The sequence below is a fragment of the Sorex fumeus genome, unplaced genomic scaffold (genome assembly GCF_029834395.1).
Source record: "Sorex fumeus unplaced genomic scaffold, SorFum_2.1 ptg000061l, whole genome shotgun sequence".
Taxonomy (NCBI): Eukaryota; Metazoa; Chordata; class Mammalia; order Eulipotyphla; family Soricidae; genus Sorex; species Sorex fumeus.
Genome location: NW_026606118.1, coordinates 44,056,931 through 44,081,657, shown reverse-complemented (window position 1 = coordinate 44,081,657; position 24,727 = coordinate 44,056,931). Strand labels below are relative to the sequence as shown.

General features: G+C 48.7%; 1 protein-coding gene across 1 annotated transcript in view; it reads left to right on the top strand.

Annotated features, from left to right (window-relative positions):
- ATP7B (ATPase copper transporting beta) overlaps positions 1–24,727 on the top strand; it is a 67,367-nt gene that overhangs the window by 23,950 nt on the left and 18,690 nt on the right. The window contains exons 3-12 of the mRNA XM_056126240.1: positions 2,584–2,841; positions 4,729–4,892; positions 9,460–9,621; positions 11,625–11,701; positions 14,373–14,547; positions 16,546–16,779; positions 18,057–18,148; positions 23,509–23,636; positions 23,757–23,911; positions 24,575–24,709. Coding sequence (XP_055982215.1) covers positions 2,584–2,841; positions 4,729–4,892; positions 9,460–9,621; positions 11,625–11,701; positions 14,373–14,547; positions 16,546–16,779; positions 18,057–18,148; positions 23,509–23,636; positions 23,757–23,911; positions 24,575–24,709 — 1,580 coding nt within the window. The remainder of the gene's footprint in view (positions 1–2,583; positions 2,842–4,728; positions 4,893–9,459; positions 9,622–11,624; positions 11,702–14,372; positions 14,548–16,545; positions 16,780–18,056; positions 18,149–23,508; positions 23,637–23,756; positions 23,912–24,574; positions 24,710–24,727) is intronic.

Below are 24,727 nucleotides of genomic sequence, written 5' to 3'. Positions count from 1 at the left end.
GAGTGACTGGTCTCTGTTGATGAGGTCTAGGTTCTGGAAGGCCCAGACACTGTGTGTGTTGTGGGACGGGGGTGGTGGTGACATCAGTGATACTGAAAATGTTGACCAGTGACCATAGGGCCCGAGTAGCACCAGTGGCACCACTTCCTCTGACCCTTGCACTGAACCACAGGCTTGCTTGGCTGGGACTCCCTGGGCTGGGCTTCTAGGCCCACTGAGCATTTAGAAGTCCCCAAAACAAAAAGAAAGACTTCGAATAAAGTAGGTGATCCACTCCATTACCTCCTCATCAGAGATGTAGTGGTGAATACAATCCAAGGGGTAAAGGAGTCAAACACAAGAATAAACAAAGTGAACTACATAGAGTAGAAAATTCTATGCAGCACGGAATATTACCACAAAAATGAAAAGGTAATCTAGCAGATGAAATAAGATATTTGCACATCCTACATCTGACAAGGTCTGCTGCCCAGAATATACAAAAAATTCACACAACTAATAAGTAAGCAAATATCCCAATCAAAAAATAGACAAAGTCCTTTATTCTCCAAGGAAAACTTACAGATGACCCATAGACACATAAAAAAGCTTTCAATATCACTTACTATTAGGGAATGGAGGGGCAAAAACAACGAGATATCACATCACATTAGCCCATGTTTTAAAAATTGGAGACAGGCCAGAGAGATGGGACAACGGGTAGGCCAATTGCCTTGCACACCACAGCAGTGGTGCGATCTCTGTGGAAATGACAAGGAGATTCCTTAAAGAAATAAAAATATTCTGGGGCTGGGGTATAGCTCCAGTAGCAGAACCTTTAGTTACCTTATGCAAAGCCTGGGTTTGACCCCTGGCACTGCATGGCCCCTGAGCACAGCTGGACATTGCCCTGGTAGGCTGCGCTGGACTGAGTCCCCAGCAGTCAGGTTCACTGCAGTGTGTTGAGTGTCTGCCACCCCCCCCCCCCCCGAGCCCTCCCCCATCCTCCTGAGCATCATTAAGGGTGGCTACTAAGAAGATAAATAAAAATGGAAATCCCATGTGACCCAGCCATTAAGATCTTAGTAATTTTAGTCCAAGGATATGAAAACACTCATTTGAAAGGATTTTTATACCTCCGAGTTCATAGCAACATTACCCACTAGAACCAAAATGTAGAGTTGACCTAAATGTCCATCTAGAGATGACTGGATAAAGAAGCTGTGGTGGAACTAGTCAATGGAATACTGCACAGCCATTTAAAAAGATGAATTTGTGCTTTGAGGAACAAAATGGGTGCACCTTTAGGACTCAAGATTATTGTATTCAGCAAAGTAAGGAGGTGAAAAACAGTTGCCAGATGGTCTCACTCATAGAAAGATTATGAAAAAATGAAGTGACAAAACCCCACAACAGCTAAAGTTCTGGACTTGGTAGGAAATTATGGCAGTCACCAGAGGGACAGGTGATGTGTGTGAGAGGAGTAAGTAGGTAGACGGTAGACGGCACTGGGACAAGTTATGTGTGTGGGGGGGAGGGGGGAGAGGGGGAGGAAGTGACAATCATGTGCATATCTAGCTGTGAAACTGGAGTTCTATAATAATGGAAACCAATGATGAATCACTGAGGAAAATCTTTAGGAGGTATTTTTAGGGTGAGGGGGGAATTCCCATGCCTCCTGCTAAGGTGGTCAGAGTGGGAATCAAACCCAAGTCTCTTGCATGCAAAGCCTATGAGCAGATGGCTTTGGGCCATCTTCCTGGCTCCCAGAAAGAGCTTGCAAAAAAGACAAACCAACTGAGGCACCAATTATACAAAGAGGGAAGCACAAAGCAAAGTCACCAACTAATGATTGTCTCTGTCCAACTGACAGAGGACTCATGTCTCATATGTATTATATATATGTATATATGTATATGTATATAATATATATGTATACACATAGCACAGCGGTAGAGTGTTTGGCTTGCGCGCAGCCAACCCGGCCGAGCTGGGTTCAATTCCTCCGCCCCTCTCGGAGAGCCTGGCAAGCTACCGAGAATATTCAATATGCCAAACACAGTAACAAGAAGTACACACATTTATACATATGCACACATACATATATATACACACACACCTATATACACATACAAACGTCTATAGCATGAGAAAGGCTGCTCTATAAAGTTGTTTGGGTCATTTGGATTCCCATGGGGTGGAAGCACATGGCTAGCTGGAGTAAGCTATCAGAGGTCAGAGGCTAGAGTTAAATAGACCTGGTTTAACTAGCTCTGATGTTTCCTGTCTGAGGGACTTGGAACAAACGAATCTCCTGTAAGTCATTTCTGAATCTCTAAACGGGGATGCTGATGGTAGCCTTTACAACATGGAGCTATTTTAAGGATGAAAGAGGAGAGGGTCGTACATAAAAAATGCTTGGCAAAGGGCCCAGTAAGCTCTGATTACAATGTCATGAACACATTCATCTGCCCAGAACATCCCATTCTTGAAGTGCTGGCTCCCTCTCCTAGGCTCTCATCTGAACACTTAACCCTCAGCACTCCTGGTGTAAAAACTGTTATTCAGTCTTCTAATTGGGATGGTGACGTTTTTTTCTCCTAGACAACTCTTCCAGCCACCAAGTTGGGGACCACAGTGCAGGAAAGTCAACGGTGCGAACTGTAGCTGGCACACCCATGTCTCTGCCGGAAGCAGCTCCCCAAGCTGGAGCGCCCCCGAAGCCTCACAGCCTTGGCCACTTGCCCAAGTCCCCACAAGCCCCTGCAACAGCGGCATCGCAGAAGTGCTTTCTGAAGATCACTGGCATGACCTGTGCTTCCTGTGTGTCTAACATAGAGAGGAACCTGCAGAAGGAAGTTGGTAAGCAGTGACCTCTGGGTTTAGTGGACACATAGCACGTAGACCAGAGGTTCCCAGATGTCTTTGTCCCAACACACTCCTTTTCAGAAAAAAAGGCTCTCAGCATTCCACTGGAAATCTACTTTCTTTAAGTGAACAAACAAAAAAAAGCACCCCCTATCGTTCCAGTGTTTTCCCAGGGAGTATTCTCACCAGTTTGGGAAACACTGGTGTAGACCATTGGTCTGCAATTGTTGGTCCATGGACTAGTGTCAATTCACAGGCGCAGAAAGATTGAAAATCAGGGCTGTACCACAGTGGTCAGAACTGTGTGCAGGTGTGCAGGACAAGTGTTGGCCCACAGGTACAGGAGGGTTGGACCATGGTGTAGACTGTGGAGACACTGTAGTCACAGGACGGAGCACTGTGTGCACCCTCCTGTCACTGTTGAGTGTACTTGTCAGTAAATAAGATAACCCCATGCCAGCACGTGAGAGGATAATATAGTTGTTTGTCTGATGTTCTCGGACAATTCTATTCTGTTGCATGAGAAGTGTTGTTCATTTGAGATGTCTTTCCAAGTTAGAAATTCCATGTAAGGATCCTGGCACATTCCATATTATGGACTTTTATATTCCACACACGGGAGAGATCATTCTGTCAGTATTGTCTCTTAAGCACTAAAGTGCAGCAAAACAATCCTGCCTTGAGACACTGCAACATTCAGGGAACATGCCTACCATGCTCTGCACCAAGGTTTGATTCCCAGCATCATCTGGTCCCCTAGGGATCCCCAGATGCAGCCCTAGAAGTCCCTGACACTGTCAGGTGTGGCTCTGAAGGTCCCCAGTACCACTGAGGTGGCCCTGGTATCCCTTTGCACTGAACTGATGGCCCAGTTGGCTGAGAATGGTCGACAGGGCCCCAGACCTCCTGACCATGGCTCACTCTTATATGTGGAGATATGTTCACCATGATCCAGCTGTGCACTGGAGTCCCTCTGTTTTCTTACCCTTCTGGTTCAGATGTCTTTCTGCTCAGACTCCCTGGCCCCAAATACCCACACTACATTAGGATCATAAGTTTCTCCAGCTTCGAGGCCACTATACTTTTAGCTTCCTGAAGCTCTCGAACAACTGTTCTCAGAGGGGGGAGTTGTGGAGGTTTCCTGGTCATCTGTGGGCTCTGGAACCCGGAATCTCACCATGTCTCTGTTCTATTCCTGATCCAATTCCTGTTGGGTTCCCTTATGGCATCCTTCCTAAAGCACGTCATCTTTGATCTGAATGAGTTTCCCCTTCCCTTAGACAAATACAACAAAGTTAGCAATGTGATTTATTTGTGGGATTTATCACTCCTGAATATCATCAGAAATTAAAGAGGAAGGAAAACGACTTTGGGAACTTTTCCTCCCCTCTTCGCATGAAAACATCTGGAGATAAAAGCACTTCATCACCTGGAGTACCTGGAAGTGCAGACTTCCTGCCTTGCTTTGAGATATGCGCCTCGTAGTGGGTTCTCAACCTCAAAGTGAACCACGGACCTGGGCATGGCCTGGGGGTTGGGTGCACTACAGAAACCCAGGACGCCCTTGAATCAGTGGCTACTGTCTAACAGGTTGTGAGCCAAGTGGCTCTTAGGCCCTTGCCAGGTGATCAGCCCTGTGCTAGAACAGTGGTTCTTCCCCTTGGCTGGGCATCAGAATCACCCCGGGAGCTTTAGAAACAGATGCCTGGCACGTGGACTGAGTGACTGATGTCACTGGTTTGGTTAATTGGGCTTGTCAGAGTCTCCTGCAGTGCAGCCAGCTCCGAGAACCACTTCACAAGGCTTCAGGGTAGGTTCTTTTGAACATGGCATCCCAAGGGCCTTGCCCAGAGAGTCATAGCTGTGACCTGCTGCTTGCAGGGATTCTTTCTGTGCTGGTGGCCTTGATGGCTGGGAAGGCAGAAGTGAAGTATAACCCGGAAGTCATCCAGCCCCTGGAAATCGCTCAACTCATCCAGGACTTGGGCTATGAGGCATCAGTCATGGAAGACTACACAGGCTCGGATGGAGACCTTGAGCTCATCGTGAGTATGGGGACCTACGTGGGGGCTGAGGCAGGGTCACACAGGGCTCAGGCGGTCTGTGGCTGAGGCAGGTCACAAAGGCCTCCGGGTGATCTGTGGCTGTGCTGTACCTCAGCCTCTGCTGCGACTGGCCATCTCACACATGGCCGCTGTTGAGGGTTTTGTTTGTTTGCTTCTCTCTGAAAGCAACTTGTGTTATGTAGGATTGTCAGTTATGCAAGGAAGTCTCGGGAGTGGCTCCTGCTAGGTGGGGTTCGGGTGTTGGGGCCAGAGGGGTAGAGGCAAGTCGAGAGGAGGTTGGAAGGAGCCCAGGGAAAAATAGCAGCTGTCCTGAGGAGGGGATTGAGGGAACTGATAGCACAGCGATAGGGAGTTTGCCTTGTGCGTGGCCGGCCCGGCTGAGCCGGGTTCGATTCCTCCGCCCCTCTCGGAGAGCCTGGCAAGCTACCGAGAGTATCTCACCTGCATGGCAAAGCCTGGCAAGTTCCCTGTGATATATTTGATATGCCAAATACAGTAACAACAAGTCTCACAATGGAGACGTTACTGGGCCCACTCAAGCAAATCGATGAACAATGGGAGGACAGTGCTCAGAACAGTGCTCAGAATGGCTTGAAGGAACATATCCCATCAAACCAGAGGAAAATAAGTGTCAAGGGTGCCTGACGGTCAGAGTGGGGGAGAGGGACAGCCAGTGCATTCGGGGATAGAAGGGTCTTGTGGGTAGTTGTTGGGATCTTGGGAAGGAGACTGGTGAGCAGAGTGTTCCCAGGTGCTCAGTCTCCGCCGCAGGCCAGGAGCATGGTGGTCAGGTGTGGGGAGAGCATTGTTCCTGCCTGTCCGCTGTTGCCAGCTACACATGTCAACAGATCACTGGAGACAGCTAGTATTTCAAATGCTGTGTCCACAAGCACTTTTGCACGAAGCTGTTTTTGTGCAAATAAAAGGAAACTTAAAGAGGCCCACAAGTAATTGAGCCTTTCTCCTTTCCTGAGGCAATGGAGCCTCTTTGTTTGGGCACCCTCATTAGCGCTAGGTAAATGTTTGAGGGAAGGTTCTGAGGACACCAATGGCACTTTAAGCTCTGATAAATGGTGGTGTTTGTGCAGCAAATTCTTTGTTCTAGACCAACTTCCGTATGGGTTGAGGAGCAAAGTGTAAAAGTTTTGTATTTCCACTGGAAAGCAGCCCACTTTAGGGGCAGGGCCCCTTGAGGTTGGGTTAGGGGTGGGGGCTGGGGGAGGGGTGGTGATACCCGACCAGCCGACCTCTGCTGGGTGGTACATAAGAACTGTGACTATTTTATTTTTTTAATTTTTATTAGTGAAACACCACTTGTAAGTTGTAGACTTACAAGTTTTTGTGCTTGGGTTTCAATTATACAATAATTGAGTACCCATCCCTCCACCAGTGCCCATTCCCCACCTCCAATGCTCCCAGCATCCCTCCCACCCTCCACCCCGCCCCGCCATCCCACCCCACCCCTGTGGCAGGGCATTCCCTTTTGTTCTCTCTCTCCTTTTGGGTGCTGTGGTTTGCAAAAGAGGCATTGAGTGGCAATCATGTTCCGTCTATTGTCCACTTTCAGCATGCAGCTCTCATCCTGGGAGGATCCTCCCAACATCCTTTCCTTGGTGCTCCCATCTCTATCTGAATTGCCTACCACTCCTGAGAATATATCCCAGAGAGGCAAAAAAGTACAGTCAAAATGACATCTGCATTTCTATGTTCATTGCTGCACTATTCACAATAGCCAAAATCTGGAAAAAAAAAAAAACCCGAGTACCCAAGAACAGATGACTGGTTAAAGAAACTTTGGTACATCTACACAATGGAGTACTATGCAGAACTGTGACATTTTAAATTTTTTTATTAAAGGTGTCCTTTTGAGTGGGGACACTCAGGGGACTGGTGCCTTGTTGGATCGGATCTGGGGCTCCTGCATACATGCAGAACATGTGTGCTGGCCCTAAAGCCATCTCCGAGGCTCACATGTGTCCTTTCCTTTTGAAAGCTAAGTAGCACCAATCATTGTTCTTGTGTGTTCAGACACTTTAGGTAGGCCTTGTCTGTCTGCATTAAGTACTCTGCACGCTGATGTTCAGAAGAGTGGGTTATCTGGTCTACCAGATAACCGTTACAGGGACAGTGTGCCTGGGTCACTTCCAACTCCCTTTCTCACAGCCAGATGTGTCTCATGATGTGACAGGGTGGAGCGACTTTCACTGGATGGACTTGAACTCTGGTCCTGTTGTTGCACGGAAGTTTCTGTCTTTTTGTCTGTTTTCAGGTCTACATGTACTCTTTTTTAAAAATTTTTATTAGTGAGACACCATGAGATATAGTTGTAGACTTACAAATTTTTGTGCTTGGGTTTCAATTATACAATGATCAAATACCCATCCCTCCACCAGTGCCCATTTCCCACCACCACGGATCCCAGTATCCCTCCCACCCCCCATCCCTCCCACCCCACTCTGCCTCTGTGGCAGGGCATTCCCTTTTGTTCTCTCTCTTCTTTTGGGTGCTGTGGTTTGCAAAAGAGGCAATGAGTGGCAATCATGTTTGGTTTATAGTCTACTTTCAGCATGCTTCTCCCATCCTGGGAGGATCCTCCCAACACCATTTATTTGGTGTTCCCTTCTCTATCTGAGCTCCCTTCTCCCCTAGCATGTGTGGCTGGCCTCCAAGCAATGGAATGAACCTCCTGGTACTTATCTCGTCTCTTCTTGGGTGTTAGTCTCCTATTTTGTTACTTTATGTTCCCCAGATGAATGCAATCTTTCTATGTCTGTCCCTCTCTTTCTGACTCATTTCACTTAACATGATACTTTCCATTTACATGTACTCTTACCTCTGTACTCAGGGATTACTCCTGCTGGGTCTCAGGGGAAACATACATGTTGCCAGGAAATGAACCAGGGTCAGCCACATGCAGGTGCCTTAAGCCCTGTGCTCTCTCTGACCTTTGCAGAAATGCTTCTTTACATGGTTGGTTCTAAATACCCCCAGCAGTAATTATGACCTCTTAGAGAGAGGCAGGCAGGTAGATTTGGAGGTCACTGCAGATTCTCAGACCAAAACTGTCTGTAGCACTGTTTGAGCAGGCCAGTTCCTGGGGCAGGGGTTGGCATTTTGAGTGGTGATCAATGTTTTTTATTATTATTAACATGAGCATAAAAGTAAAACAAAAGCTTAGAGGCACTGTGGAAATATTTCTGGGGCTTTCTACAGTTCTGCCTGCATAGCCACCAGTTGATAGGTAAGCCCCACATCTGTGTGATGGTCCTCCCCACTTCACCCTTTCCCTTGAGACCCCACTTTGGTTTTTTTTCCTTTTTTTCTTTTTGGGTCACACCCGGCGATGCTCAGGGGTTACTCCTGGCACATGCACTCAGGAATTATTCCTGGCGGTGCTTGGGGGACCATATAGGATGCTGGGAATCGAACCTGGGTCAGCCATGTTGAGTGCAAGGCAAATGCACTACCCACTGTGCTATCGCTCCAGCCCTGAAACCCCACTTTGGTGACTGCATTCTGAGGATAGATGAGCTCCCCTCTCCTTCCTCCCTCATTCCCGGCGGGGACTCTCCCATTTTTTCTGATACTTGATTCTGGACTAGCCAGTAGATTCCAGAATGCAGCTGTGACTCTGGCATTCTGATGCCAACAGTCGCTCAGTGATTCTCCCAGTTGACTCTTGGCCCCCTGGGCTGACAGCTCAGTGTGAAGAGGCAGTGGAGGAGGAGGTTTAGGATTACCCAGGTCATCCCAGAAGTGGTCTGGGCTTCCAGGAGTGCACCCAGCCATGCTCTGGGGACCATGTTGTTTAGGGGCTGGAACCAGAGTTGGCCACATGCAAGGCAAACACCTTAACCCCTGTCATCTCTCTTGGATGCAAAGACACATTGAAGCTGAATGTTCTAGTCATGTGGATCTAACTAGTATATCAGGTTTCCATCCTCTCCCTTTTCCTTGGGAGTCCTGTACCCATCTAAGCCTGACTGTCTCTCCCGAGCCCCTCAGGCTCTGCTGCCTTTTGTCTTTTCCCAGGCTCCCCGCTTCAGTGACTGCCTTAGTTCAACCCGTCAACACCTTCCCCCGCTCTGTGACAGTCTCACATGCCATCTCCTCCACTGTCCATGTTCCAAATCCTTTTCCCCTTTGGATCAGGAGACATGAACATTTCTGCTTCTCAAGCGGGCAGAAGCCTGATGGACAGGGAGAACTTGCTGCAGCTCCAGACCAGCTGCCCGATGGCCCTGGGAATACAGTGCACAAAGAGTGTGGCCTCCTTCCCCGCATGAGGTAGAGAAGTTGCTTGCATTCTTACCAAGTGCCAGTGCAGAGTGGCTTGCAGCAACTCACCACCAGAGCAGGAAGTCCAGCCTTCATCCTTTGCCCTCTGCTTAGCAGTTGGCTGCATGTTTTGCATCTGAGTTGGGGGGAGAACCACTGTTTATTTTTCTCAGAGCCACTGGGGGATTGTTTGGGGTGACCCCTGTACACACACAGAGGTTGTTCCCGGATCCTTGGCGATAGGGCTCGTTTTCACCCTTTGCTGTAGGTCACAGGGATGACCTGTGCTTCCTGTGTTCACAACATCGAGTCCAAGCTCACAAGGACAAAGGGCATCACGTACGCCTCCGTTGCTCTCGCCACCAGCAAAGCCCATGTCAAGTTTGATCCTGAAATAATTGGTCCACGCGATATTGTCAAAATTATCGAGGTGAGTCTTTTATGCAAAGTCTTTTATGCAAACTTTTAAGCAATATACATTGTAGAGAAAATGATTTAGCAAAGCAAAAGAGTGAAAAAGAAAGAAAGAAAGAAAGAAAGAAAGAAAGAAAGGTCACCCCAAATTCTTTGATTTCCTCCATCTGCCCTGTCTCCCCAGGAACGGTGTGAGTCATCTTAAATCAACTGTGGAGGTGAGATTATTAGATAATCTGAGGGAATTTGTTAATGAGAAAAGACATTATTTTAATTTCAGCAATTTATAAGGAAAAATTGGTATCACTAAGATACCTTATTTAGTACCTGGCATGAAATTACCTGTTTATGATTCTTAAAGTATTATTTATGTCTGTATCAAGTATCTGTAGATTAAAGGAGTGTTATGTTGTGAATAATTATTCTGCACTTTTCCAGTATAATTATTTGTAGCAGATTTAATGTTCTTAATTTTCTTTTCAACGTGTGTATAAGTGCACACACATGGTCTTGCAGCACTCTGACAAATGTTGCTAAACTCAGTTCAGCCACCAGTGTGTCCTTGTTCTAGGAATATTACCCAGGTCTGACCTTCTCTCTTGCATCTCCAGGGCGTCGTTTCATAATATAATCAGTAGGTATTAGTTGCATAAGATTTGTCATTAGTCTCTGAGAAACCCTTTCTCGCACCATAATAACTTGTATCATTTTTTGTAAATGTTCCCAACATGAGAGTTCTGGTGCCTCCTCCATATATTGTCCCAACTAGTAGGATATTTCCTGATGTCTTTCCTTTCCTATTTATGGTCACAAAAGGATTCAGATGATCTGATGAAGTTTGTGGTGGAGGCAGAGTCCTGTTCAGCAGGAGGATGCCTTGGGAGGTCAGGAGGGTAGTATGGAGATCAAAGATCGGAGCCCCATAACTTCTCCTGCCAATGCTGTGACTCTCCTTGACTAGATTCTTATTTTTTTATTTTTTTAAAATTTTTATTAGTGAGACATCATGAGGTACAGTTGTAGACTTACAAATTTTTGTGCTTGGGTTTTAATTATACAAATACCCATCTCTCCACCAGTGCCCATTTAGACTCAGAAAGAAAGGGATAGACATAGAAAGATTGCATTCATCTGGGGAACATAAAGTAACAAAATAGGAGACTAACACCCAAGAATGGCCGAGATTAGTACCAGTAATTTTACTCCATGGCTTGGAGGCCAACCACACATGCTAGGGGAAAAGGGAGCTCAGATAGAGAAGGGAACATCCTTTTTTTTTTTTTTTTTTTTTTCTACAAAGTCTCCAATGGAGACGTTACTGGGCCCGCTGGAGCAAATCGACGATCAACGGGAGGGCCTTTACCTTTACCTTATCGAGCAATTTATTATACTTATGCCTTCCACAATTTTGATTTTATTTTATTTTATTTTTTATTTTTTTTATTAGTGAAACACCATGAGGTACAGTTGTAGATTTACAATTTTTGTGCTTAGGTTTCAATTATACAATGATCAGATACCTATCCCTCCACCAGTGCCCATTTTCCACCACCATGGATAACGTCCCCCCCACCCCCATCCCCCCATCCCCCCCTGCCTCTGTGGCAGGGCAATCCCCTGTGTTCTCTCTCTCCTTGAGAAGGGAACATCCTTGACTAGATTCTTTATCTCTAGGGCCTGCAATTTCGTAACTCAAAAATTCTGAGATCGTATTGCACCAGCTTTGGAGTTTGTAAAGTTATTCCCCAATGCCTCCTGCCTTTGCTGACACAGGAGCAAAGATGCCTTTTCTCTGAGGTTTGCCTTAGGGTACAGACAGTCTTCAGGAACCAATGGCGCTAGGCCTCCGACTGGATTTGTAGGTGATTTGGGGAAAGAAGTGACAGGAGCAGCCCTCACGGCTTTCCCAGGTTCTTCGAGATGAAGGTCCTGATTTCTAAAGTGATGCGTGCTTTCTGCCAAAGCCTGTTCTAACCGGGCGCCTGCCTTGTCTCTTACCCCTCTCTTCCCGACTGCAAGGAGATCGGCTTTCGTGCTGCCCCAGCCCAGAGAAGCCCCGGTGCGCATCACTTGGACCACAAGATGGAAATAAAGCAGTAGGTAGAACAGAAAGATCAGCGGAAGCTCTAGGCCACGTGTCTCCCGCCCCCAGGACCTTCCCCACTTGCCTTCTCATTTTGCCCCACGGAGCGTCCTCACATTTGGATCAGTTGCCTTTACCCCCTAATACCAAGTCCCCAAAACAGAGGTCCCCTGATTATGTGGTTCTCTTCCACTTTTCAACTGGTGTGTGTGTGTGTATGTGTGTATGTGTGTGTATGTAGAGGGGACCACTGGCAGTGCTCAAGGCTTACTCCTGGCTCTGCGCTCAGGGATCACTACTGGCACTGCACTTAGGGAACCACATAGGGTCCCAGGGATGGAATTCCAGGTCAGCCACATGCAAGGCAAATGCCCTACCAGTTGTACTATCTCTCTGTCCCCTCTAGCCCTTTAATAAAAAACAAAAACTCAGGTGTCCTCCTGGATACCCTTAAATGAACAAACAGGAAGTGTCCCTCAGTTGCACCCAAAGCTCCTACTACCCATCTGGATGGTTCCAGGATTGTTCACTTTGGGAAACAGCTGAGAATCTGTGCTGCCAAGTAGAACATCCTTGAGGACAGCAGTGACCTGCAGTCCCACACCTGGTATGACCACCACAGTTATGGACGAAACACTTTCAGTGCAGCAAGTGTGACTGAGTGGCTGAATCTTAAATTTTTTTTTTAATTTTTATTAGTGCGACACCATGAGGTACAGTTGTAGACTTACAAATTTTGTGCTTGCGTTTCAATTATACAATGATCAAATACCCATCCCTCCACCAGTGCCCATCTTAAATTTTTAAAAAAATTTTTTTTCAGAAACTTTAAGCAGTAAACTATGTAGTCTCCTATTTTCTATGTTCATTGTTCACTGGTGGCTAACACACAGATTGCACGGCACTGAAATTGGGTGTGTTTTCATTGACAATACATTTAACACTATATTTAGGTTCTAGAACTAGGGTATGAGGACGGGAGTCGTGCCAAGTGAGAGTCTGGAGATCGGGGTTTGTTCATTGTGTCAGCTGTCACTTATTCATTCCCAGACTTAAGCTGCTGTTGTATGCAGGGCACCGAGCAAAATCTCCCTCTACTGAGGAAGGGCCTATTCTGTGGCTGGGAAAGAATGAGCGAGCATTGATTCAAGTGGGTCCTGGGAGTGCTTGGAAACTGAGACGCAGGGGATAAAGGGCCTCACAGAATGAATGGAAGTTGCCAGGCTGCAGGAGCGGGCGAAGGGCTCAGGTTTGTGTGGTTTGCTCTGATGGGCGGGTGTCCTCGCGCAGCAGGGAGTGGCCGGGAGAGCTGGTGTGGCAGTTTGGGCATCAGCCAGAGTGTGAGACTTAGATCTTGCACATATGGGCAGTTAAGTCCCCGGGGAGTTTCGACAGCCGCTTGGGTTGGAATTTCATGAATGTGGACATTGATGAGTTTGCAGCTGTCTTGGCCCCCTGTGTCCTCAAATTTCAAACTGGTTTGAGAGCTTTGCTTCTGGTTGGAGAGAAGTATAGTGCTAAGGTACTTATGTTTCTTGCATGCCCCTAACCTGGTTGGATCCCCGGCACCCTACAAGGTCCTCTGAGTCCCATTAGGAGTGACCTTGAACTCTGAACCAAACCCCTGAGCACTGCCAGGTGTGGTCCACAAGCAAATGAAAGCTTTACTTCCAAAATACCTTTGTTCTTCTCACTGACTTGGTCTTGACCTTTCAGTAATCTTAAATCCAAGTCTATTTGTACTAGTAAAATGTTGCTTTATTTTTTTTCTTTTTATCCTGTTGGTGGGGAGTCTGTGTAAGATCGCATATCCAGCCATAGAAGGAGGATATTAAACCTCTCTGGGACCAGGTTTTCAGCTCTTAGCTGGGAGGTAGAACATTAGCCATGCATGGACAGGCAGGGCTGGGTATGCATCTTTCTCAGATAGCGTTCGGTGAGGTTCCTCAGACAGCTGGAGTTTGAGCAAGAGCTCTGCTTTGATTCAGTGGCCACTGGTGGTCTGCCTCAGGCCAGTGACAAAGGTACTTCTTTTTTTAAAATTTTATTTATTCATTTTTTAAAAAATTTTATTAGTGAAACACCATGAGGTATAGTTGGAGACTTACAGATTTTTGTGCTTGGGTTTCAGTTATACAATGATCGAGTACCCATCCCTCCACTAGTGCCCATTCACCACTACCAATGATCCCAGTAGCCCTCCCATCCCCCACCCCCCCATCCCACCCTGCCTCTGTGGCAGGACATTCCCTTTTGTTCTCTCTCTCCTTTTGGGTGCTGTGGTTTGCAAAAGAGGCATTGAGTGACAATCATGTTCAGTCTATAGTCTATATGCATCTCTCATCCTGGGCGGATCCTCCCAACACTCTATTTGGTATTCCCTTCTCTATCTGAGCTGCCTTTCCCCTTAGCTGCCTTTCCCCCTAGTTGGCCTCCAAGTTATGGAGTGAACCTCCTGGTACTTATCTTGGCTATTCTTGGGTGTTAGTCTCCTATTTTGTTACTTTATGTTCCCCAGATGAATGCAATCTTTCTATGTCTCTCCCTCTCTTTCTGACTCATTTCGCTTAGCATGATACTTTCCATGTAGTAAAGGTACTTCTTAAACCAAGTCCAGAGGATGGAACTGGCCGGCACCCTGTCCGGCTATGTCTTACGTGCCACGTTGCTGCTTTGCTTCCCAGGTGGAGAAAGTCTTTCCTGTGCAGCCTGGTGTTTGGCATCCCCGTGATGGGCCTGATGATCTTCATGCTGATCCCCAGCCACAAGCCCCATGAGTCCATGGTTCTGGACCACAACATAGTTCCTGGACTGTCCATTCTAAATCTCATCTTCTTCATCTTGTGTACCTTTGTGCAGGTGCGTATCCAGAGGAGAGGGGCATGGCTCTGTGAGTCACGCCTGGGTGTGGTCAGTGACATGCAACCCTCCAGCTTGCTTGAAGGGGTGGTTGGTGTGTGCCTTTTCTGACCCACCCCAGCAGGAGGCTGCTTTTTCCCTTCTCTCTCTCTCTCTCCCTCTCTCTCTCTCTCTCTCTCTCTCTCTCTCTCTCTCTCTCTCTGTATCTGTGTGTGTGTGTGTGTGTGTGTGTGTGTGATGTGTGATATGGAAGCTGATTCTCTTGTATGCGAAGCCTGTGCTCTCTGTACTTTCTGAGCTTTTTCCTCCTTCTTCTCTTCCTCTTCCTTCTTCTTTTCCTCCTTCTCCTCCTCCTTTTTTTTTGTTTTTGTTTGTTTGGGGGCAATTCCTGACTCTGTGTTCAGTGATCACTCCTGATGGAACTCAGGGGACTGTATGTGGTGCCAGGATCCAAACCTGGATTGATCCCATACAAGGCCATTGCCTTCTCTTGTACTATTCCTTTGGCTCTTCCTCCCCTTCCACCTTCTGTCTGTGATCAGCAGAGCAGGGTGCTGCCCTCTAGTCCAGGGGGCTGGGGAGGACCTGGTCTCACAGAAGCTGCATAGCTGCACGTAATTGTAGCATTGATGAGTGGACTATCTAGTGGGCAGATAGTCCGCTCCATTGACCCTTGTTGTTAGAGACAGTAGCTGGAGCACCCCGGCTGTCAGGCTTTCTTTCACATATGGGCTCAAGTGGCAGAGAAGTGTAAGTATCCTAAGGAGAGGGCAATTTCAGACAGGCTTCAGCAGCTTCAAAATTAGGAACTAGTGATGTATCTCTTGTGGGCAGGCCCACCAGATATTTGGAAAGGTGGGGAGCGCTCCTAGTATTTAGAATACTAAATTAGAATGTTTCAGAAAGGGGCCAGAGAGATAGAATGGTGGATAGGGATTTTTTTTTAACGTGACTGAGTTGGGTTCAATCCCCGGCACCATATATGACCTCTTGAACCTCACTAGGAGTGATCTCTGAGCAGGAGTAAGCCCTGTGTACCACCAGGCATGGCCCCTAAACAAATATTCAAAATGTTTACGATTATCTAGGGTAATATGTGCAGGCTTAATTTTTTTTCCCTGTCTTTTCTTTTTCATCACAAATGGAGTGTACATTCACAGCGAACCATTTAAGCAGCACTGAGCATACAAGTTGAGGATCTTCTTGTCACTAATCACACTCTGTCTCCATACTGCTTTCATTCCCTGCGACTAGTTCCGCAGCAGGACTTGTTGGATATGTGTGTGCCTTTCCCCTGTTCCTTATCTGTGCATACAAAATACACATGGACTTTGCAGTAGTCTGTGTGTTTGTGTGTGTGTGTGCTCATGTAATATCTCTTGAGCTGAAATGGGGTCAGACTAGCTATCCTAATTTACTGCTGCCTTTGTCACTCACCATGTCTCTTGGGTGTCTTTCACTCCAGGGTTTCCTAGATCTACCATGTTCTCTGGAACTGTATATATTGACCACTGTGGGGTTTTTTTTGGAGGGGGAGGGTCACACCCAGCAATGCTCAGGGATTACTCCTGGTTTTGCACTCAGGAATCGCTCCTGGCAGTGCTCAGGGGACCATATGGGATGCTGGGAATCGAACCTGGGTCGGCTGCATGAAAGGCAAACACTACCCTACCCGCTGCGCTATCACTCCAGCCCTGACCACTGTGTTTTAAAAGAACCTTCTTTCATTTCACCAATTGTCCAGTTGCTGGGCACTGGAATTGTGCACTGTGGGTTTTGAAAGTCTCCCATGCCCTTGATCCTGCATTCCTATTCCCAGGAGTCCTCAGATTCTGGAGGCACTTTAGAAAATACCAGTGAAAGAGGACAAAAACAAGAGTGCATGAACCTGTCCTGTCGTATTTGCCAGCCCCGTGGGTGGGGTGGTGGTATCTGGCCCCCAGTTCTCCTTAAACACTGTGCCTTCTACCACCGGCCTCTCTGCTTCCTGTTTTGCAGTTCCTGGGTGGCTGGTACTTCTATGTTCAGGCCTACAAATCTCTGAAGCACAGGGCGGCCAACATGGACGTGCTCATCGTGCTGGCCACGAGCATTGCCTATCTCTACTCCCTGGTCATCCTGGTGGTGGCCATGGCTGAGAAGGCTGAGAGGAGCCCCGTGACCTTCTTCGACACGCCCCCCATGCTCTTTGTCTTCATCGCCCTGGGACGATGGCTGGAGCACGTGGCCAAGGTAAGGGCAGCTTTGGTGTGGGAAGGGGCTGCTCCTTCAGTGATGTTAGGTCCCCCCTCATCTGAACACTGCCCGGAGAATCCTGGCTCACACACCAGCCAGGGCCCTGGCGGTCAGCCTGGGGACACCAGCACACTGGCACTGGTCCGCAGACTGGAAGACTTAGAGAAAGGTGAAACCTAAGTGTAATCAGGTGCTCTGAATGCTAATCTCCAAATGGCTTGCTACTTCTGAAATCCCAGCTAATCTGGCTAATTAGTTAAGCCTTTGTTGGGTGCGTGATGCCATGGGAAGAAACGCGGGTTTCAGGTCAGAGTTGACATGGTTTCTTTAGCACTTAGCAAAACACAACGCTTCGAAGTCTAGAAATCTATTTTCCTGACTTAGGCTCCAGCCACTTTTACACTGGGCTCTGCATGTTTTAGAAAAGAACAGAACTGGGCTGGGGGCTGGGGCGGCAGGGGAATGGGGCTGCAGCTTAGAGCCCCATTTTGTAAACTGTGGCTCAAGTAACTGAATGGAGAGGTGTGGGTAATCTGGCAACGGTGAAAGCCTATCATGGCAGAAGCCATAAAATTAACCCCAGACCCATCGTGTGATTGGAATGTGCTCCTCGCAGCACTGGACCGTGTTGCAGTCTTGGGAGAAAAGGGGTTGCAGGTGGAAGGGCTGGGGCAGCCCTGGCGTAGGGTGCCTGCCTGACCTAGTGTCTGGTGCCTGCGATTCCTGGCACCGCAGGCAGTTTCTGGCTGCCTTGCAGGCATGTGTGTTTAAGTAGGGTTGCAAACTCTGGCGAGCACACACACCATGACAGCTGTGCGGGTGTCATGGCCAGGGAGTAAACCCACGGCAAGCCCATGTGTGGGCACCACAGCGACCCCTGGTGAGCATGCTACAGACTGCGGCCACCAGAACAGGTTCTGTGAGTCCCATAGCCCGCAGGGGAGCCCTCAGAAGTGCCGCAGCCCCCAGTCTCTGAAGAACATTAATAACAGCAAAGGGGAGGGTCGGGGAAGAGGGAATGGAAAAAGAAAGAAAGAAAACTCAGATCCTAACGAAATTCGGTTGAACCTGAAAGAAAATAGTCCCTGAATAGACGGATTGTTTTGTCCCTCTGAAATGTGGATTGATGAACTTGGTGGCATTTAGACTTTCTGTGTGGCGGTGTTGTGGCCATGCATGGCCGGTCAGTGAGCACCAACCCTCCCCCACCCCCACCTCACCTCAGGCGAGCTGCCCTCTGCAGGCTCCTGTCTAACACTCTGGTTCTCTCCTAGAGCAAAACCTCCGAGGCCCTTGCCAAACTCATGTCTCTTCAAGCCACAGAAGCCACAGTCGTGACCCTGGGTGAGGACAACTCCATCATCAGGTGAGGGATCTTCCTCAGAAGCTCTCGATCCGTTAGCATCTGCCTGTGAGGCGCAGCAAACAGCCACCGTGTCTGTGATGTCGCTCCAGGCCTCCCTGGGGCTGGCATAGACAGTGTCATCCCGCCCCTCAGTCCTGTTCGGCAAACACGGCGTTTAGTGCTGAAAGAGAAGCCGCTGCTCAGGGCGGTGCAGGTCTGTCCTGCGACACAGGGAAACTCAGATGAGTCTTTCAGGGTTTAGCTTCACACAGGATGTGGCCTCAGAGCTGTGCCTTCCCTTCAGACAGGCTGAGGAGCTGAGTTTCAGCCTGTCCAGGAATAAACACGTGTTTCGTGCTGACAGGTCATGAACAGTTATCATAGTTTTCACAGCATTGATTGAAAATTAAACATAGCTGTTACTGTCTGCCAGAAACGCTATCATCTTTATGTAGTTCATTGAACCAAAACAAAAAAAAAAACCTTTCTGAGCAAGGGACTATTTTCACTCTCATTTTGCACTGTAGCACTGTCCTCCCGTTGTTCATTGATTTGCTCGAGCGGGCCCAGTAACGTCTCCATTGTGAGACCTGTTGTTACTGTGTTTGGCATATTGAATACATCACGGGGAGCTTGCCAGGCTTTGCTGGGTGGGCGAGATACTCTTGGTAGCTTGCCGGGCTCTCCGAGAGGGGCGGAGGAATCGAACCTGGCTCAGCCAGGCCAGGTTCACTGTGCTATTGCTCCAGCCAGGAAAGCTCAGGTTCAGCAGCTGGCCCATAGGTAGGAAGCAGTGGGGCTAAGAAACAACCTGGAATGTTGGTCCCAGGATCTCTCTGCCTTTTTTTTTTTAAAGATATATATATATATATATATTTCCTTGAAACAAAGAGAATACTTATTTGTTCTTTTCTTTGTGACCATGTGGCTTATGTCTTGTATAGTAATGCTTCAGGCATGTAACATTAAATTATGTCACACCCTTCACTCTTTTAGCACTGTCTCTGGATTATTTCATTTCCTTTATAATTATTGAGGTCGTATATCATTTTCTTTGTTTGCAGTTGGGATTGAACCTGGGGCCTCATACGTGCGAGGCGAGTGCTTCCCTATGCCCCGCTGAGCCGCATCCTGGTCCTGCAGCAGCCTGAATGCTGTGTGCCTTAGGCATGCATTTCTCCTTCCCCGCTTCTCCCTGGGTGCCTTCCCCTCTGTCCCCTCCCACTGCCCTGTGAAGCTTGGGTCTGTTGTCAGAGTCTAAGTGTGCATCTTCCATGTTTTGAACTCCTACATATGCTGGAGCGTAGTTAATAATACAGACTTTTTCTTTGTATATGTTAAGGCTGGGCTGGAGCGATAGCACAGCAGTAGGGCGTTTGCCTTGCAAGCTGCTGGCCCGACTGACCCGGGGTTCGATCCCTCCGCCCCTTTTGGAGAGCCCGGCAAGCTACCGAGAGTATCTCACCTGCACAGCAAAGCCTGGCAAGCTACCCGTGATGTATTCGATGTTCCAAACACAGTAACAAGTCTCACAATGGAGATGTTACTGGGCCGGCTCTTGCATTTTCTTGGCCAGCCTCTTTTTTTTTTTCTTGGTAATAATAGTCCCTAGGCTGTGTTATTTATAGGCCTTCTTTATATTCTGGAACTCTCTGGTCTTTCACCACTTTCCTCTTTAGCCTGTGAGCGTCACTCCTCTCCTCCCCCCCCCCCCCCCCCCCGACACACACACACCTCCATCAATGTTGAATCCCGCTTGTCCTGAGGAGAGAAAGTCTGTGCTCATCACTGCATATTACACACCTGCTCTTTTCTTTCTTTTCTTTTTAGGAGCAATAGCACAGCGGGTAAAGCGTTTGCCTTACAAGCGGCCAACATGGCCGACCCGAGTTCGATTCCTCCGCCCCTCTCGGAGAGCCCGGCAAGCTATCGAGAGTATCTTGCCTGCACGGCAGAGCCTGGCAAGCTACCCGTGACATACTCGATATGCCAAACACAGTAACAACAAGTCTCATGATGGAGACGTTACTGGGCCCGCTCGAGCAAATCAAAGAACAACAGGAGGACCGTGACCAACCGTGACCAAAGTTTTTTTAATTGAATCATTGTGAGATGCAGTTACAAAGCTTTCATGGTTGGGTTTCAGTCATACAATGATTGTACACCCATCCCTCCACCAGCGTACATTTTCCACCACCAATGTCCCCAGTATCCCTTCCACCACCTCCATCCCCCCCACCCCACCCCACCCCACCCCCTGCCTCTATGGCAGCCACCTTCCCTCTTAATCTCTCTCTAATTTTGGGCATTAATGTTTGCAATACAGATACTGAGAGGCCATCATGGTTGGTTCTTAGTCTACTTTCAGCACACATCTCCCATCCGAACGATTCCACCAACCATCATTGACTTAGTGGTCCTTTCTCTATCCCAACTGCCTTTTCCCCCAGCACATGAGACAGGCTTCCAACCATGGAGCAATTTTTCCTGGCCCTTGTTTCTATTGTCCTTGGGTGTTAGCCTCATCTTATGTTATTTTCTATTCCACAAATGAGTGCAGTCATTCCTATGTCTGTCCCTCTCTTTCTGACTCATTTCACTCAGCATGATACTCCCCATGTCCATACACCTTATAAGCAAATTTCATGACTTCCTTGGTAGGGCGTTTGCCTTACAAGCGGCCAACATGGCCGACCCGAGTTCGATTCCTCCGCCCCTCTCAGAGAGCCCGGCAAGCTACCGAGAGTATCTCGCCCGCACGGCAGAGCCTGGCAAGCTACCCGTGATGTATTCGATATGCCAAAACACAGTAACAAGAAGTCTCATGATGGAGACGTTACTGGGCCCGCTCGAGCAAATCGATGAACAACGGGAGGACTGTGACCGTGACCTCTTTTCTAACAGCTGCATAGTATTCCATTGTGTAGGTGTACCAAAGTTTCTTTAACCAGTAGTCTGTTCTCGGGCACGCGAGTTCTTTCCAGATTCTGGCTATTCTAAACAGTGCTGCAATGAATATACAAGCTGCATGTGCTCCTGAGATCATTCTGTTCTTGTTATTTATCCCAGACCTCAGACCTCCCATTGGCACCCTCAGAAAAAGGCTGCCCCACCTGGGCCCGTGTCCATTGACCTACACCCTGGACACCTTTCCACCTCCCCATTTCTCCTCCTCCTTGTGCTGCAGATGTCCCATAGCCTCTCCTGTCCCCTGGGCCTGGTTGGTTGTCACTCCTCAGCACTCAGAGTCCGAGTGCTCAGCCACCTCCAGTTCCCTGGAACCTGAGCGTGGCAGGTGCTCAGACACCTGCAAGGGACTGGACGGGACAGCGGGAAGAACTAAGGAAATTGCCCATGTGTGCCTCGTGGAAAAGGCCAGTCCCGCTCTCTCCTGTCACTTCTATCACATGGTTTCCCTTTGTCTTTTCACTTTGTGGGAGAGCAGAGAAATGGGTGAGATGAAGTAAAGGCACATGGCAGAAACCCTTAAAGTTGTAGTAACAGTTTGGAGATTTGTTCTGTCCTCTAAGGTGTATTTCCACTAAGGCCATTCGGGGTGGTCTTAGCCTGGGTTGGGGGTGGGGAATACTGCTGAATTCACCACCTTGCTCACCCTGAATTGACTCTTTACTGTCAATTAAGCCAGTTAGAACGGGAAGGACACAGTGAAGTCAGATCAAAGGGACACTCAGAGTTGGATTAAGCCGAGATTAGAATTCCTCAACATTTCTTAGGGAGGCCCTCCTCCTGCACCCTGGGGTCTGCAATCAGGGGACCTTGGGAGGATGGTCCTGTTCTGGGAGAGGAGCTGCCAGGGCACCAGTGCTTCCTGCAGGCCTTGGATGAGGCTTCTGTAGCCAGTGGACACCTGTGGGGGGGAGGGGTGCTAGTTGTAGCCATCCATAATGTACTTCAAACAGCAGAGGATGTTCTCCAGGCATCTCCGTGCTAGTTTTTGGAGTCTGTCCCAGCACTGGGACTCCGTGCCCCCTTGAGAAGGCTCCCTCCCTTGCAGCCTCTCTGTTTGTCATGGCCTCGCTGAACTGGACAGCACCAAGCCTATATCCAGCTGCTGGGCTGGAGCCTCCTGAGAGGAAGCGGGTTTAGCTCATCACCCTCCCCTGGCACAGACCCCACCACAGGCCTGTGTACAGGGAGACACCCCATCTGTTGGTAAGCGTCACCCACATTCACTAGGCACTTCCTGTCTGCAAGGTGCCATGCTAAGCCCTTGGCACGACTCAACTGGGTCGGCCCCAGGAATAGGATGGCCACTGCAAAGATGGGGCTGCCGCCCCCTTGCCCTGCATCTGACCCAGGCCATATGTGTCCATGCCTGAGGCAGGACCATGGTCAGGGGATGTGTCTGCCCTACTCAATGGCGCCTGTGCCTGTAGCGGGCAGGGGAGCCAGTCACACTCAGATGGGCTCTTAGCGATTTCCCCTCACACCCGCCTGCTCCATCTGAGCACTGAAAGCTCATCTTTGATTCCTTGCTTGACGCATTCAGTGCATCAAGTGCATTCAGTGTACAGCTTTTCGACGACCTGAAAAGAACCCCCAGCTGTCCCTCCCCGCTGCCCCCACCATCCAGCTGACTTTGCTCTCCCTCCTTTTGCAACCCACACTCATGCCAGAACCGAGGTCATGGCTTGAGATATGGACCCGACTGTTTTACTTTCCTGCTCAGAGCCGACAGCCACAGCCACATCTGCGAGATCCCACAGGACGAGGACTCTGGGCTTCACTGACTCCTGTTTCTCGCGGGCACCTTCCAGCCTGCCTCGCTCTGGCCCTGCACCTTAGCCGCTTTCTGGAGTTTTCTTCCCCCTTATGTTGTCACCCAGGTCTCAGTTCAACTTCATAGTGCCTCAGGAAGTTCCCTGGGCTTGGCCTCCTGTTAGGTTTTCTTTTGTTTTGTTTGTTTGGGGGCCATGTCCAGCAATGCTCTGGGGTTACTCCTGGCTCTATACTTGGGGATCACTCCTGGCAATGCTCAAGAGACCATATGGATGCTAGGGGTTGAACCCAGGCCAGCCACATACAAGGCAAGCACCCTTCCCGCTGTACTATTTCTCCAGTCCCCTCCGGTTCTGGTTCCATTACTACCCTTATGAGTACCTGGCACTAGGTTTATTGTCGGCCTTCTCTGCAAATTTTTCTCCATGAGGACTGGGACTTTGCATTCCCATTTATAGCCATATCCCCAATACTTCAAAGGGGCACTTAGCAAAAAGCTGCCTGGTTGCTCTGGACTCAGTCCATGCTGAGCACCAAAGTCTCTGAGCAGGTGGCAGTTAGTCCGGACCCTAAGCTGGGAGACGGAGCATAAAGCAAAGTTTCTGAGGGGCTGGGGGTGACCCAAGTGACTTTTCTTGCAGGGAGGAACAAGTGCCTATGGAACTGGTGCAGCGGGGAGATGTCATCAAGGTTGTCCCAGGGGGCAAGTTCCCCGTGGATGGGAAAGTCCTAGAAGGCAATACCATGGCTGACGAGTCACTCATTACAGGTTAGGGGGCTTGGTTCTCCTTTCCTCTGGGCATCGGGTGGGGGTGTCCCAGCCACTGCCAGGTCCCCTGAGTGCCAGCCGGGATACCACGCAGGGTGGTTGATCTCTCATCTCTTCTAGGAGAAGCCATGCCTGTCACGAAGAAACCTGGCAGCACCGTGATTGCTGGGTCCATCAACGCCCATGGCTCCGTGCTCATTAATGCCACGCATGTGGGCAACGACACAACGTTGGCCCAGATAGTGAAACTGGTGGAAGAAGCTCAGATGTCAAAGGTAATAAAGAAATTCTTGCACTGTAGCACTCACTGTCCTCCCTTTGTTCATCGACTTGCTCGAGCGGGCACCAGTAACATCTCCATTGTGAGACTTGTTGTTACTGTGTTTTTTGGCATATCAAATATGCCATGGGGAGCTTGCCAGGCTCTGCTGTGTGGACAGGATACTCTCAGTAGCTTGCTGAGCTCTCCAGGAGGGATGGAGGAATTGAACTCTGGCTGGCCTCGTGCAAGGCAAACTCCCTACACGCTGTGCTATCACTCCAGCCCAAAGAGATTCTTATCTTATTTTTTTGTTTGGGGGCCACACCTGGTGATGCTCAGGGATTACTCCTGGCTCTGTGTTTGGGATCATTCCTGGCGGTGGTCAAGGGACCATTTCAGGTGCTGGGGAGTGAACCCAGGTTAGTCGTGTGTAAGGCAAGTGCCCTACCCACTGTACTATCTCCCAAGCCTAATTAAGAAATTTTTAAAGCGCAGTGTAACTGCGCCTTCTTCATTTTAGAAATGAACCCAAGCAAGCAGGCAGATTTTGTGGAATAAAGACCGACCATATGTGTTTAATGGGGGAGGTGAGACTTTCTTGTCCTGTCTAGACCTGCAGAGTTTGATGTCTTCAAAGACTGTAATCCCCCACACTCTTGGTGTTTCATTTCCACAGGCGCCCATTCAGCAACTGGCTGACCGCTTTAGTGGCTACTTTGTTCCATTTATCATCATCATTTCGACTTTGACGTTGGTGGTATGGATAATAATCGGTTTTATCGATTTTGGTGTTGTTCAGAAATACTTTCCTGTAAGTTGAATGCCTTGG